Source organism: Castanea sativa, chromosome 9 (assembly GCF_040712315.1).
Source record: "Castanea sativa cultivar Marrone di Chiusa Pesio chromosome 9, ASM4071231v1".
NCBI classification, from domain to species: Eukaryota; Viridiplantae; Streptophyta; class Magnoliopsida; order Fagales; family Fagaceae; genus Castanea; species Castanea sativa.
Window position 1 is genome coordinate 42,752,226 of NC_134021.1, and position 14,892 is coordinate 42,767,117.

The 14,892-nt window shown below is 36.8% G+C and overlaps 1 protein-coding gene and 1 pseudogene across 1 annotated transcript; one reads left to right on the forward strand and one right to left on the reverse strand.

The window, feature by feature from the left end:
- Window positions 1-5,553: 5,553 nt before the first annotated feature.
- On the reverse strand, window positions 5,554-6,656 carry LOC142609257 (F-box protein At3g07870-like; annotated as a pseudogene).
- A 3,750-nt stretch (window positions 6,657-10,406) lies between these two features.
- On the forward strand, window positions 10,407-11,852 carry LOC142609259 (uncharacterized). Its single transcript, XM_075780844.1, has 2 exons — window positions 10,407-11,355; window positions 11,584-11,852. The coding sequence occupies exons 1-2, from the start codon at window positions 10,407-10,409 to the stop codon at window positions 11,850-11,852; spliced, it is 1,218 nt and encodes a 405-aa protein (XP_075636959.1).
- The last annotated feature ends 3,040 nt before the right edge of the window (window positions 11,853-14,892 follow it).

Below are 14,892 nucleotides of genomic sequence, written 5' to 3' on the forward strand. Positions count from 1 at the left end.
GCCATGGGATTTGCTGTCAACTCTTGACAAGTCCAAAGTTACCATTAACTATATTTAATACCACTATATAAATATAGTTGCACTTTAGGCCTTATCAATAAATTACATCCCAAGATTTTATTGTACATGCAATCCCTTTATAAAATATTTGTAGTAACACAAAGTCATGAATGTAGACTGCCACTTTGTAAATTACTACATCTTATCCTTGAGTACCCGGTTTAATCCTTTAAGTTATTCATCATATATTTATGAAATCTAATTTCATAAATATATACTCTAGTAACTATTTACTAAAGTAGTTACGCCTAACATTCTGAATAACAAACTCATTAAACTTATCTCAATAGAATATTTTATATTTCCGTTAAGAGACTATAAATTCCATATTGAGAATATATGCTCCATCAATACTAAATGTGGTTGCCCAATATACTGAGATTTTGACCATAACTTTAGACCTCACTCCTGATATATCAAAGCAACTTACACCTCAGATCAAGTCCATTATTCTCTTAGGATTAAGAGTTCATGCAAATATAAGTTGTGAGTTTATTATTCATTTGACAGTCATTAGAAGAATAATAAATCTCACATCGGTCCTGTTCAATATATTTTAACTCTTAAAACATATCACCATATCAACTAGAAATCTCCATTTCCATGATCAAGACAAATCATCTTAGTTGATATGTTATAGTATTCGCAGATGAAATGCCCAATTTTCATCACCGACTATGAACTACATTTTGAGTTTACAAGAAATTTGTGATTTACATATTTTATGACTAAATCACATAAATCACATACAATGCATCTCATGGACTATGATAATGTCTCAATATTCATGTTACCGTTATTTTTAGATAATAACAAAACAATTTTATTAAACACAACATTGAGTCATACATAATGTCATAAATAATAACATAAATAGCATCATACAATAGGATTTAAAGGCACTAATCCTAACATCCATAGCGTCCGACAGTTCTCAGTGGTATGACCAACGTCCTGATGATACTGACACAAGAGATTCTGATTCCTCTTTGTAAGATCTCCAGCCATCTTGGGGGGACATTTGAAGTATGGTTCCTTCCGGATCTTCTTTAGCAACTGATGTACCGGTTCTCAGAATACGGTGTTGACTGCCTGAGAAATGGCTAAACCAGATTGTCCAGCGAAGTCTCTCCTCTGCCTATTATTATTGTACCTCTTCGACCTAAAATCCCTCATCTCTTGAGGGATAATCTTCACCTTCGCCTTCCCCTTCCCCTAACCCTACTGCTGATCTTCCTCGACCCGTTTGTACTCATCAATACGGTCCATGAGCTAACGTACACTCCGTACAGGCTTTTTAGTCAGAGATTTCCTCAAGTCATGATCGGTTGGAAGGACTACCTTGAAAGTGTTGATCGCCACCTCATCAAAGTCGCCATCGATTTCATTAAACATCTCCCAATATCTATCAGAATATGTCTTCAGGGTCTCTCCCTCCCTCATAGCCATGGACAGTAATGAATCTAAAGGCCAAGGAACTCTACTGCACGTAATGAATCGAGACCCAAATGTCTTGATAAGTTCCATGAAGGAATCAACAAAACCTGCTTTGAGGCCATTAAACCATCTCATAGCAACGGGTCCCAAGCTAGAAGGGAAGACTTTGCACATCAAGGTTTCATTCTTAGAGTGTAAAGCCATTCTCTGGTCGAAATGACTCACGTGCTCCACTGGATCTGTTCTGCCATTATATATGGTGAACGTGGGCTGAGGAAACCATCGTGGAAGTTCTCCTCTCTCGATCCTACGTGTGAAAGGTGATTTGGAGATCTGGTGCAATGCTCTACGCATGACATCGTTTCCCAAGCCACTGGCGAAAGACTTCCTACCCTTACGACCATGAAGACCGTCTTTCTCGCACGAGAAGGTTTCACTAGGAGGAGTTCTTGACCTTGGTCTGTAACTACTGCCTTGGGACCCCTCAGAAGAAGAGTCAGAAAGAGATGGAGTCCTCCTCCGTCTCGCATAGCATAACTTCTTCTTAAGGTGATCAATCTCCTTCTACATGGCCTTGGCATCATCTTCATAGGGGAGTCTACTCCCACCACGCGAACGACTCCCACCGGTACGCACCGTGTGTACACTACCCTCTCGGTCCCTTTCACGTTTGAGACGTTGGAATTGATCTTCACGCTGGGACCCTGAGACTCGGCATGATGCGGACCTTAGCCTGTCATAGTGCTCTAATTCCTCTAACACAAGGTTCTGCACAAACGGAGCCAATTGTAAGCGCACAATTTGTACCCAGACCCAAACGTGTGATGGGTTCAGGCCCAAATAGCCTTATACAATCAAATTTGTAGAATGTGGGCTCGAAACCTAGGTCTTATGGATATTGGACTACAGATGGAGGGCTAGATTGCCACTTTACACACAATCAAAGGATGAAAACAATGAGAAATCCTCCTCGGACGTAAGCCGATGAAGTCTTATATTGCTATTCTTTCTTTGAATGATAGCCTAAAATTGAAGGTGAAGTCTACAGTACTTTCTTTCTCTCTTTTCTTTCTTGTTCTTCAGCGATCCCCCCTTACAATGTCCTTTCTTTTTCTTTTGTATCATTCTTCTTCTTCCCTTCATCCTCCACGTGTAGCACAAATTACCAAGGAAGTCAATACCGTACCGGAGGCTGTACCGGTTTGGCCAGCGGTACGATATATTTCGAATACCGGTCAATACCGGTGTACCGTTTCGGATTTACCGCTATTTTCATAAATAGATATATAAATATAATATTTTCTGAGTATAATATTTTATTTAAGCAAAATTTTCTTTGGACTAAAGAAAAATCAACTAATTTATTATTCTTTATTTGTCAAAAAATGATAATATAAATATTAAAAATGATGTAATGGCCTTATGGGTACATTAGTAAAGAATGAATATATTAATGTATTAGCATTAAAAAAAAGAATATATTAATGTATAAAAAAAATGAAAAGCAAATAAATTCAGACTTATTCATTACAAATAACAATTTACAGAGTTGAAAACTTGGAATTAGTGGTTTTTCTTTAATGAGAGTAATTCTATAATTATGACAGTGCGCTAGTTGATGCCAGCTATTGTTTTTAAAAAAAAGTGTTTGGTCTTATCTCTTTTCTTTGGTAAAAGAACCACAACTGAACTGACTACACAAAAGCTTCGGTAAAAGAACCACAACTCAAGAGGCCGTTCTAGAAAATTCCAAGTATAAATCGAAGGTAGCAATGGACTCAATCTTCAACTGTAATGGAGATGAGCGTTTTCTCAGCCAGTGGACAAGTGAGCAAAGCTAGAAAAAAAAAATACAAGATTAGAAGAATTTTTTTCACCATTATTCTCAAATTGAAGCAAAGAACAACAAAGAGTAGAAAAGGAAAGCGACTGGTAGCAACGAAGAAGAAGAAGTGCAGATCTAGTAAATTGGTTTTTTTTTTTTTTTTTTTTTTACTTTAAATCTTATACCAGTCCGAAACCAATATATCGGCCGAAATCCGCCGAAATCCACCGAAACAACCCGGTACACTCCGGTATCTAGAGCAATACAGATCAGGTCTGTTTCTGTACCGGTCCAGGCGTCGGCACGAAAAATTCCGGTCGTACCAGCCTGTACGATACGGAATTGTCTCCCTTGCAAATTACCCTATTAGATACTTGTCTCATCCACCACCCTTTGGAAGTCTTCAAACAAAAGCTGAAAGGCAGATCACCACTGTCCAGATGTCATTTTTCCATTAATTTCAGCCAGAGAAATAGGTGCAGGGTCTTTAATGCGGTGGTAGCAGCCTTTTCCCTTGATATTTTTCATATGTTCTTCCTTCATATGTTCTTCCTTCCTATAACTGTGTGGAACATGTCCTTACCCCATAGACTTTCCAGAATTCTCTTTCTAATCGCAATGACGTGCCCTATAATCTTCATTGGACTCCGCCGTGGAGATTCCTCTCCTCGGACAACACCACCATCCTTTCCAGCAAGAGCCAACTCGTGGGCCTCTAAGGATCTTCTCGAACAGACTTATACCACCAGTATTAGGCTCAAGGCCCAAATACGTGTTTTAATCATTCTACCCCCACAACTATTATGAGTTAAGGTTTGTATCACCTATTAACATGATTTAGTAATGCATCTATGGCTGTTAGTTGTGGCAATTAAAAAAAAAAAAATACATCCCTGAGTGATCAATCTGTCTTATTTTCAGGGTACTATCCCTTCCTCAACAATAATTTTCATTCATAACACCAATTTCCTCATTCTTTTGATAGTTACAACAATATGAGTGAGGGGAATTGAATCCTAGATGACTTTGTGCAAAACAATAATGTCCTCTTTCTTAAATTGCTTAAAAGAAACCTTTAACCATCCACTACAAGACAACTTTGACCTAAAGAACAAACTAAGAACATTAGCACATTTTAGATTAAATAACTTTCAGCATTAAAAGTCACAAAGAAAAAGTTAGCCTCTTGGTAGGTTTTTTTGTGAGTTGTGTTAGGATTTTGGATTGAGTTCCGCCTATACCATGTTGGTATGGGATTAGAGGGAAGTCTAGTAATGAAAGGCTTCCCATGCGTACAGCCTATTGCTGCCTCTGAACCAGGAAATGTTAGATGGAAAATAAACAACCTAAATAGGGGAAAGTAAACAAAACTAGATGCAAAAGTTAGCATCTCAATAACAAGAAAAATGCACGCAAAAACCACAAGCTGAACAACTTCTTGCCAAGCAACAATAAAATTATCACAGGTCACATTGCTAAAAACAAAAATAACTCTTATGAACCTAGTATTGCTTTTTTCATCAACATGTTTTCAATTTAAAAAAATAAAAGGCTAAAAAGAAGCTTACTATCGATGAACTTCAATAATTTTCCCTTCCAAATAAGGTAATATATTAACAGTGAGCTACAATGGAGGCAAAACTTCTTGAATTCTTGCATAGAAAAATTATCAAACTCAATGAGTGCTTATATATCTTTACAGAAAACATTAGAACACAATGTTGTAACATAAAGACAAATATAAACAATCAAAGCATTCACTGTAAGAATGACCTCATCAACAACTAGAAAACTAAAATATTCCATATAACAAAGAAGGGAAAAGGGAAAACCAATGGACAGCATATGGTATGATAGATGGCACCTTAAGGTACCAATATTGCAGACTTATGGTCCTTGATGAGTATGTATGTGAACCTGCAACACCTAGACATACAAAGGTTTCTGCATCATCCAAGGAGAAAATTGGTCTTGGCCAACAAGTTCAGGTAACATGGTGATTTGGAGCTCAGCTGTGACTCTTGATGATATAAATGCTTTTTTTGAGAATAAAAATAAAAATAAAAATAAAAATAAAAGGGTCCATACATGCAATGTTCAACTATTGGCTAATTATGAACATAGTGAATTGGAAACCTGGAAAGGCAAGGAGGTCTACAAAACTCTAATTATCTTTGGCACCTCTCCTCTAGAATTCATATGTGTGATAATTCAACAAAATTACAATTATATCAAATAAGCTTAAGATCATTAGTCTCTTGGGTCTTAAGATCCTGTGACATAAGGTGTCCTCCATTCATTTCCAAGACAATCCTGCCATTCCTAGTAAAACCTACAGCCTTTGGTATATAGTTTGTTGAAGCAAAGCCACCTTGATAAGTCACAGGTAAACTTAAAGCTTTGATCCATGAAGAAACAACACCGTAGTGTTTCATCACACATATATTGAGACGAAGACTACTATAGTCTTCATGAAACAAGGCAACGGAATTCCCATATATGGAAACATAAGCACACAGAAAACCGCTATGGGTATAAGGTGGAAGTTCTTCTGGCAGCAGTATCTCGCGGAAGACCTCATCCCCCAAATCAAACGCCAAAACAAAATGATGTGCTATGTTAATATTAACGGCCCTGAAAGCAACCCAATGCAGAGCCCCATTGAGAAACGCCTGCGGCTGACGAGGGCCTAAGGCGCATTGTGGAGCCAAACTAGAGCTAAGCATTCTCCATTCACCAGTGGAGAGTGAGTAAATCTCAACCTCAGTTCGAGAGCTTGTGCAGGCAAAGGTCAAAAGCCTCACCACTTTATAATCATTAGTTGTGGGATCAAATCCAAAACCAATAAAGGCGTAGAAGTCAGCGTCAGTGTGTGTAGCGCACCTGACATTGGGATGAGGAAGTTGGAGAAACTTTCTAACACATGGGTTCCACAGAAAAACCTGTCAGTGTTGAAATAGAATATATCATCGGAAAGGCAGAGTAGGCCGTTACAAGTACCCACGACGCGGAATATATGATTACTGGGTTCAAACCCGGTGAGTTCTTCAGTGAAACCATCATCATCTTCTTTATACAACAAGTAAACTTCTTTGTTGTTAGCTGTGTGTTCAGGATTAACTGGTTGTGTGACCATCTTGAAGAGGAGGAGGTTGTGGTTGTTGGTGTAGGAGTGGTGGAGATGGGTGGAAATGAAAGTTGGGTTTTGAATTAGAGAGTTCCAAGTTTTTGAGACTGAGGTGCAGACAATGATGGATTTGATAGGTAGGCTAAGAAAAATATGGGTTAGAATCTCATCAGGTAAAGAATCCCATCTCTCCTCGTTGTTTGACATTGCTGCTTTCAGAGAGAAATGGACTGGAGAGCAGGCAAGAGGGACGAAGGCTGTGGATTGTGGACTCTGGATTTTAGAGTGTACAGTACCTATTTAAAGAATCTGACAACGGTTGGACTTCTTTTTAAATAAATAAAAAATTAGTGGAAAACGTGATTTGGATATTTAATGGATTTATTTATTCTAAAAAAAATGTTAGTATATAAATAAATAAATTATATATATTATGCTACTCTCTATTTTTAGAGTGTGTTTGTTTGGATGTGAAATAAAAAAAATGAAAAAATTTTGATAGAAAATAGGAGAAAAAATGAATTTGTGTGTTGTTTGGTTGGGTGAAGGGAAATGAAAACTTTTGTGTGTGGCCTTGGCATTTTCTACCCTAGCCTACAAAACTTGTGTGTGGGAACCTTTAGAGGTTAACTATATTTATTTTGATATTATGAAATGTTTTTTAGATCAAGTTGGTACATTTTGTTGGTACTTTGTTGTAACAATAATAATACTAATAAGTGTGTATTGTATTCTTATAAGCAAACTCTTCCCTCTCCTCTCCCCTCTCTTCCCCCTCTTTCCCTTCCCTTCCCTCCCTTTTGCTTTACCAAACACAGTGTATAACATGAAAAAAGGGTAAAAAGGCAATGAGCTAATAACAGTTATGATTAGAAATTTTACTGTCTTCTTAAGAGGAAGACAACAATTTTTCCTTCCATCACTGTGGCTTTTAAGCTACTTTGCAACTACAAATTTAAAAAGCTGTCTTTTTCTAACCCATATCTAAGTTAGACCCAAATACTTACAAGGTCCATCAACTTTTTCCACTTTAAGAAGAGCTAACACAGGGTTACTCGTTCAATAATAAACAAACATAGACAAATACTCACATTCACATATATCAGCAGTCTATTTGACTTCCAAATTCCATACTAATGTAAACTAAAGATTTATAGGGAAAAGAAAAGAAAGAAATAAACTCTAACCTCGAAATGAAAGAGAGAAAGTCCCTATATATTGTTGATGGCATATTCGTACATTTCTGACTAGCTTGCTCAAATGATTTAGCAAGAGGCACAACTCTACTTATGTTTTTTGTCTCCCATAATGTAGGGAACCTTTCTAAAGAAGAGCCCTTTGGACTTGCCTCTAACCGATAAAACCTACAAGCAACTGACCTCGCCCTCCAGAACCAGTTGTTAGGTAATCTAGGGGCATTCACCCTTGACAAGCTAAACGATGCTTTAAAAGCATAATCTTCCAAATGGGAATAATCAAGTGTTCAAACACACGAAGTGATCAGCATGTAAGCAGATTGGAAAACGTGTTATGTGTCCTATTTGGTCCCCTAGCAATTACAGTAGATCCATTACAATTCCAAAGCAATTCAACCAATTAACATCAATTGAAAAATAGGTTATTTGCCACTAGCTACAAAACTTGTTAGTCCACCACATAAAAAATCTAAGCCAAAAGACCAATAGAAATTGACACAAACTTATCAAATCCATGAAGAAATTTAAAGATCCAGGTTATAAGAGTCGTCATAAAAATCAGTTGAATTGCTTGAGCTGGCAACCATCACCTGAGCTTTATGAACCAAGTCTCAAATAAGGATATGGAAATCCCAATCTCTTTCTCAAGTCAATTAACAAATAAAAAATATCTTAGAGTTTTCAGTTGCCAATTACCCTAAGTCTTCACCCAAATTTCATAAGATGACAAAAACTTCGTCAAAATGGGCCTTGAGCCACTAGTATTAGTAACAAAAATCCAGTTCAACTAAGGCCAAATGCTAATCCCCATTAGCTAAATTATGGTAAGGAATAACAAAACCAAACTAACATTATACTTAAGCGATAATTCACACCAAAGTCCTTGATAAGAACACTAGAAAAGGAACTTCCATAAACTTACATGTCGACGCTGTTGGAAGTGCCCTCATTAGGAAGAATCATAAAATCAGAAAATCTAAGCAGTATATTATTCATAACTACTTACAAGATTTGAACAAATGTGCAAAATACAAACAGAATTTATAGTATTTATCAATTTGCCAATGTAGTTACCCTAGAATTACAAATGTTTTTCATAGACTATTTGCAGTTACCCTCAAGGCCACTATAGCCAAAGTAAAGAGTAAATATTTTCTTACATCATGTAGACATTATCATCAATCTTGATCAATCTAGTTCTTATCGTCCTTAGTTCATATTGTTACATAGAGTAACATAGAAATGGGGTTTTAGTTTTAAACTTGCTTTTGTGAGAATCAAGTTATATTTCTTTGTAAGTATGGAAGTTTTAAGCTAGCAGATGTCTTCTATTTACCTGGTTTTTCTCTTTATTGTATCCACTTGTGCCAGCCTTTTGCTTCTAATTCACTCAATTGTGCAATAGAAAATACTAACTCATTCACAACAGATTGAGAGAGGGAAAAGAAAAAAAAAATACAGAGTGCAATGGAGTCAACAAAACAATACATCTAAGCATATATACTTTATTGGCACTAAAAAAACACAATGCAAGTCATGCGAAGGAAGGATAACAAAATAAATCTAGAAGAGGAGTATAAACTGGACATTTTTAATTCATATTTCTTAAAGGAAGTAATAATGTGTAGTAATCAGCTTATCTGAACATGATTCTATGGAAATGTTTTCAGTAAGTAGATAGACATCTAAGGCAATAGAAGATTTAAAATGTCCAAGCAAAACCTTTAGCATAAACCAATCAATGTTGACAAAAACAGAAACTTTTTCAATAAATAATACAAGGAGAGCATGAAGAACATTTCTGGGATGCACGAACGTGGCACCAGAGGTGTCGCACCCGCGTCCGACGCGGCGGGACACAGCGACGCGCGAGGGACGCCACTGCTCACGCGTCGGTGCCGCGTCCCACCACGTCTGCCACATGTTCCACCATTTTCCCAGCCGACTCGCGCCGACGCGGCTCAGACTCAGCACAATTCGTGCTGAATCGCGCCGAATCGGGCCGTATCGGCCGATACCGGCGAAATCGCCGAAATGGCAGAGTTAGACTGAAATGGCCGATTCAGGCCGAAATTCAAAAAAAAAAAAAAAAAAAAAAAAAAGGTGCGAAACGCACCGTATGAACTTAATATCAAACCCTACTTCAGCCTACTTCATTCTCACTTCATCAAACCAAACAAAACTTTAGCTCTCACCGTCTCACGCCGTGCGCCTCAGTCCTTTCTGCCTCTCTGCCTCTTTGCGGTTTTTGTGCTCTCTGCTCTCCATCTCTGCCTTCACTTGCCTTCAGCCCTTCACTCTTTGCCTTAAATCTCTGTCTCTGCTCTCCGTCTCCCCTGTGGCAGTGCCGAGAATCCACGAATTTTTTCAGAAACTTCTCTTAGTCAACAGAAACTTCATTGTTAACTTGAGCTTGCTGTCTGATGTTAATTTGAGCTTTGTCTGTTATCTCACGCATTCTCAACTCTCTCTCACACATTCTCAACTCAGGTATTGATATAAAGCTTTCAATCTTAGTTTGATTTGTGATTTGAGAATCTGTGAATGTGATTTGTGAATCTTAGTTTCTTTTCAATCTTAGTTTTATTTAGTTATTATTTGTGAATCTGAACTTGGTTTGATTTATGATTAATTTATTTAGTTAATAGTTATTAACTTATTATTTGTGATGCTGTGATTTGTGAACTTGGTTTAATTTATTATTAATTTATTTAGTTAATAGTTGTTATTTGTAGGTTAAATTGAATCTATTGAATTTGCAATGGACGAAGTTACTAGCACAGAAACTTCACCTTCGTCTAATCAAGAAGTGCCAAATGATGAATCTTCTCTTTGGCAGTATGTGACTAAAGTTAAAAAACCAATTGGTGCATCTGTTAAATCAGGGGGAAACACCTACTTTAAGTGCAATTATTGTGGTGTAGTTTATATGGGATCTTATTCTAGGGTTAAGGCTCATTTATTAAAAATTCCTAATAAAGGAATTAAACCGTGCCCTAAGGTGACACCGAGTCATAGGCTGGAAATGCAGCAAATGCATGATCAAGTTGAGAATGATAAGTTAGAGAGAGAACGGAGAAGTAAAATTTCCTTACCCCCGCCCCCCCCAGGCCGTGGGCCTATACCTATTTCCCCATTTCGGAGACATGAAAGGAGTGATAGTACAAATCCAATTGATGGTAAGAGGAGGAAGGTGGCTGTGAATAATACTTTAGAGAAAGCATACCAGAATAATGCTAGACATGAATTGGATAGTAGAATTGCTAGGATGTTTTACACCGGTGGGCTTCCGTTTAACTTTGCAAGGAACCCATATTATCGTAATTCCTATGCATATGTTGCTACTTATAGCATTCCGGGCTATGTTCCTCCTGGATACAATGCTTTGAGAACAACACTTTTGCAAAAAGAAAGAGCTTATGTTGAAGGACTTTTGAAACCAATTAAGGACTTTTGGCTTGAAAATGGTGTAAGTATAGTTTTTGATGGATGGTCAAATCCACAAAGGAGACCTCTTATTAATATTATGGTTGTATCAGATGGTGGTCCAGTGTTTATAAAGGTAATTGATGGGTCAGGGGAGTTCAAAAACAAACATTATATTACTAGGGTGTTGAAGGATGCTATAAAAGAGATTGGACATGAAAAAGTTGTCCAAGTCATCACTGATAATGCTAGTGTGATGAAGGCTGCTGGATCTCTTATTGAAGGTGAGTATCCTAAAATATTTTGGACACCCTGTGTTGTCCACACTCTCAATCTAGCTTTGAAGAATATTTGTGCAGCAAAAAACATTGAAAAGAATGAAGCTACATATGAGGAATGTAGTTGGATTACACGTATTGGTGATGATGCATCCTTCATACGTGTTTTTATCATGAACCATTCAATGAGGTTGGCAATGTTTAATGAATTTTGTCTATTAAAACTGCTCCAAGTTGCTGATACTAGATTTGCTTCGGTTGTTGTAATGCTAAAAAGGTTGAAGTTGACAAAAAGATGTCTTCAAGCCATGGCTATTAGTGACCAATGGGCTTCTTATAGGGAGGATGATATTGGAAAAGCTCAAAAAGTGAAAGATCTGATTCTAAGTGATCTTTGGTGGGATAATATTGATTATATCCTTGAATTCACAGCACCTATTTATGATATGCTACAAATAGCCGACACAGATAAGTCTTGTCTTCATCTTATGTATGAGATGTGAGATTCAATGATAGAGAAGGTGAAAGCAGTAATATATCGGCACGAAAGCTTGGAAGATGATCAGCATAGCTCATTTTGGAGTGTGGTGTATGATATACTCATTGATCGATGGACTAAAAATTGCACACCACTACATTGCTTGGCTCATTCCTTAAATCCTAAGTAAGTACATTTATTTTTTATTTTCTTTAGTTCCCCCTTCTAGTAAAACACACCTTTCATTTATATTTATTTTTTAATCTTTAACTCTAGGTATTACTCCATTGAATGACTTTCGGAGAATCCAAAATGCATCGCTCCACATCGAGATTATGAAATTTCTATGGAAATGAGCAAGTGTTTGGATCGATACTTTGAAGATGGGAATGAATTAAGTGTGGTGAAGTTTGAGTTTGCAGCATTTTCAGGAAGGAGGTTTCCTTCACCAGCTGCCTTGACAGATAGGTGGGTCTTACAACCTTTGGTTTGGTGGCAATACCATGGCACCGCATTTCCAACTCTTCAAACCCTTGCCCTTAAACTTCTTGGACAACCTTGTTCATCCTCATGTGCTGAGAGGAATTGGAGCACATACAAATTCATTTATTCCTTAAAAAGAAACAAAATGGCTCCTGCACGTGCTAATAATTTGGTATATGTGCATTTTAATCTTCAAGGCGCAATAAGGAGTACATACATACAGCAACAAAGATGTGGGATATTGGAGGAGACTCTTGGAATGAGAGCGACATACATGGAGAAGCTGGAATTCTTGAGAGTGCAACCCTTACACTTGATGAGCCAGAGTTGGAGGCCATAGTTATTGGGAATGCTAGCACTAGTGCTACTACTAGTGAAAGTGAAGTTCGAAGTGAAGCTATTGATCTTGATGATGAAGATGTTGGTGTTTGGTTGTCTTGTTAATTGTCTTTTATTTAGTTTTAGTTTCAAACTTATGAGTTGTATTCTAATTTCTGAACATCATGGAATGATTTAGTTTCAATCTTGTGGGTTGTATTTAATTTATAAACATCATGTTTTAGTTATTATCTACTATTACTCTTAAATTTGGTATATGTTTATATAATGTGAAAAAATATGCTTAGTAATATATTAAAAATATAAATATAAATATTTTTAATAATTTTTTAATCGCCGAGTCCCGCCGCACCCGCACCCACACCCACCTTTTTCAAAAATTGACGAGTCCCGCACCCGCACCCGCACCCGCACCCGCACCCGTGCTTCATAGGAACATTTAGTATCAATATTAAAACATGAAGTTAAAAGAGGTCAGAATAAAATTGCCAGCAAAGAAACAGTTGAGCCTATCAATCTAAAATTGTAAATTACAAGTGGCACCAAACTTGAACTTTGCTTGATAAATAAGATTGCTCAAAGTAGATAACCAACATTGACCACTTTCTTTTATAAGTAATAAATTATTATATTAAAAAAATTTGAAATGAGGACAAATTTTTTTTAGTATAAATGCTATGTAGTCAACTTATCTATCCTTGATAAGCTATTTATCCTCAAGATAAAGCCACTTAATTAAGGTAATCAATCAGCAATAATAATAAGAATTTATAGAACAGTACCATATTGATATGCCAATTATATATATAAAAAACCAAAAAAAGAAAAAGAAAAAAGAATGATATGCATCTTACTGTACCTATTTTCCTCAGTATGTAATTGCACCACTGGTGGTTTTGTCAAGCAGGAGTATACTCTCAACATAAGAGTCAACAAAATTATACTCATCCTAAAATCCTAAGATCCTTAAACTTTTGGGTTTCAAGATGCAGTAACACAAGCTCCCCATCCATTTCCAACACAATCTTGCCATTCTTTGTTAACCCAACTGGTTTCGGTATGTATTTTCTTGTAAGGCAAACAATTTCACTAGTCATAGTTAAACTCAAAGCATTGGTCCACGAGGAAACAACGCCATATTGTTTCATCACCCGCATATTGAGACAGAGACTTTCATACTCCTGGTAAAACAAGGCAATGGAATTCCCATAAGCTGGAGGCTCTGGCAGCAGTATTTCGCGGAACACTTCATCCCCCATATCGAACGCCAAAATAAAAAGATGAGATTTTTAATCAGAATTTGTCTTGATAGCAACCCAATGCAGAGCCCCATTAAAAGTTGACTGAAATCAGCATCTGGGTCATCATCATTTTCGTTATGTAATGTGTAAACTTCTTTGTTGTTGATTTATGATGAAATCATAAGTAAAAAAACCCACTTTTTTTTTTTTTTGCCAACTTGAAGAAGAGGAGGTTTTTGCTTTTGTTATCGGAGTGGTGGAGACGGTGGAAATGAAAGTTGGGTTTTGGATTTGGATTTCCATGTTTTTGAGAATGATGTACAGATTATTATGGATTCGATATGGGTTGGAATCTCAGCAGGTAAGGATTCCCATCTCTCTTCGTTGTCTGACATTGCTGCTTGCTTAGCTTCGGAAGAGAGAAAGCAAGACGACGAAGGACTGTGGACTATGGAGTGTTGAGTGTAGTCTCTGAAGAGGAGCAAAGAATTTGGGCTTTTGGAAATTTGGACGCAGCTAAACTTAAAACCGGGTCCACAGTGATGAGCATAAGACCCACCTGAATGACCCATCCAAATTACAAGATTAGAATTAAAAAGTTTTTGATTATGAAATTTATAAGTTTTTTATTATAGAGTCCTTTGTTCGTATGTGATTTCGCTTGATTTTTTTGCAATATATTTGGAATATTTGGGTCATAAGCATAGTTTTAAAAATTGGATTTGTTGGTTCAACCAAAAATTGGACCCCAATCTAATATGATAAAAACCTCCAAAATCGAAGAAAAAAAAGGGGTTAAAAACTAGACCTATTTCCAGTTCTTTCATTGTTATGGTTTTTAAACCATGGTCGTAAGTCTTCATCAAGGATGAGCCTTATTGTTGGATTTTTACTTCTCCTTCTTGAGTTAATAACCCACCTTTAATATCTTCTTTTGTTCAGTTTCATGACTACTTAGCAAACAGCAGCATATTCTATCATTTCAGCCAAAAATAAAAATGC

Excerpts from the sequence above, each read along its gene's own strand:
- LOC142609259 (XM_075780844.1), top strand. The coding sequence starts at position 10,407 with ATGGACGAAGTTACTAGCACAGAAACTTCACCTTCGTCTAATCAAGAA. Across the intron at positions 11,356-11,583 it reads TGCTGGATCTCTTATTGAAG|TTGCTGATACTAGATTTGCT; the intron begins GTGAGTATCCTA and ends AACTGCTCCAAG.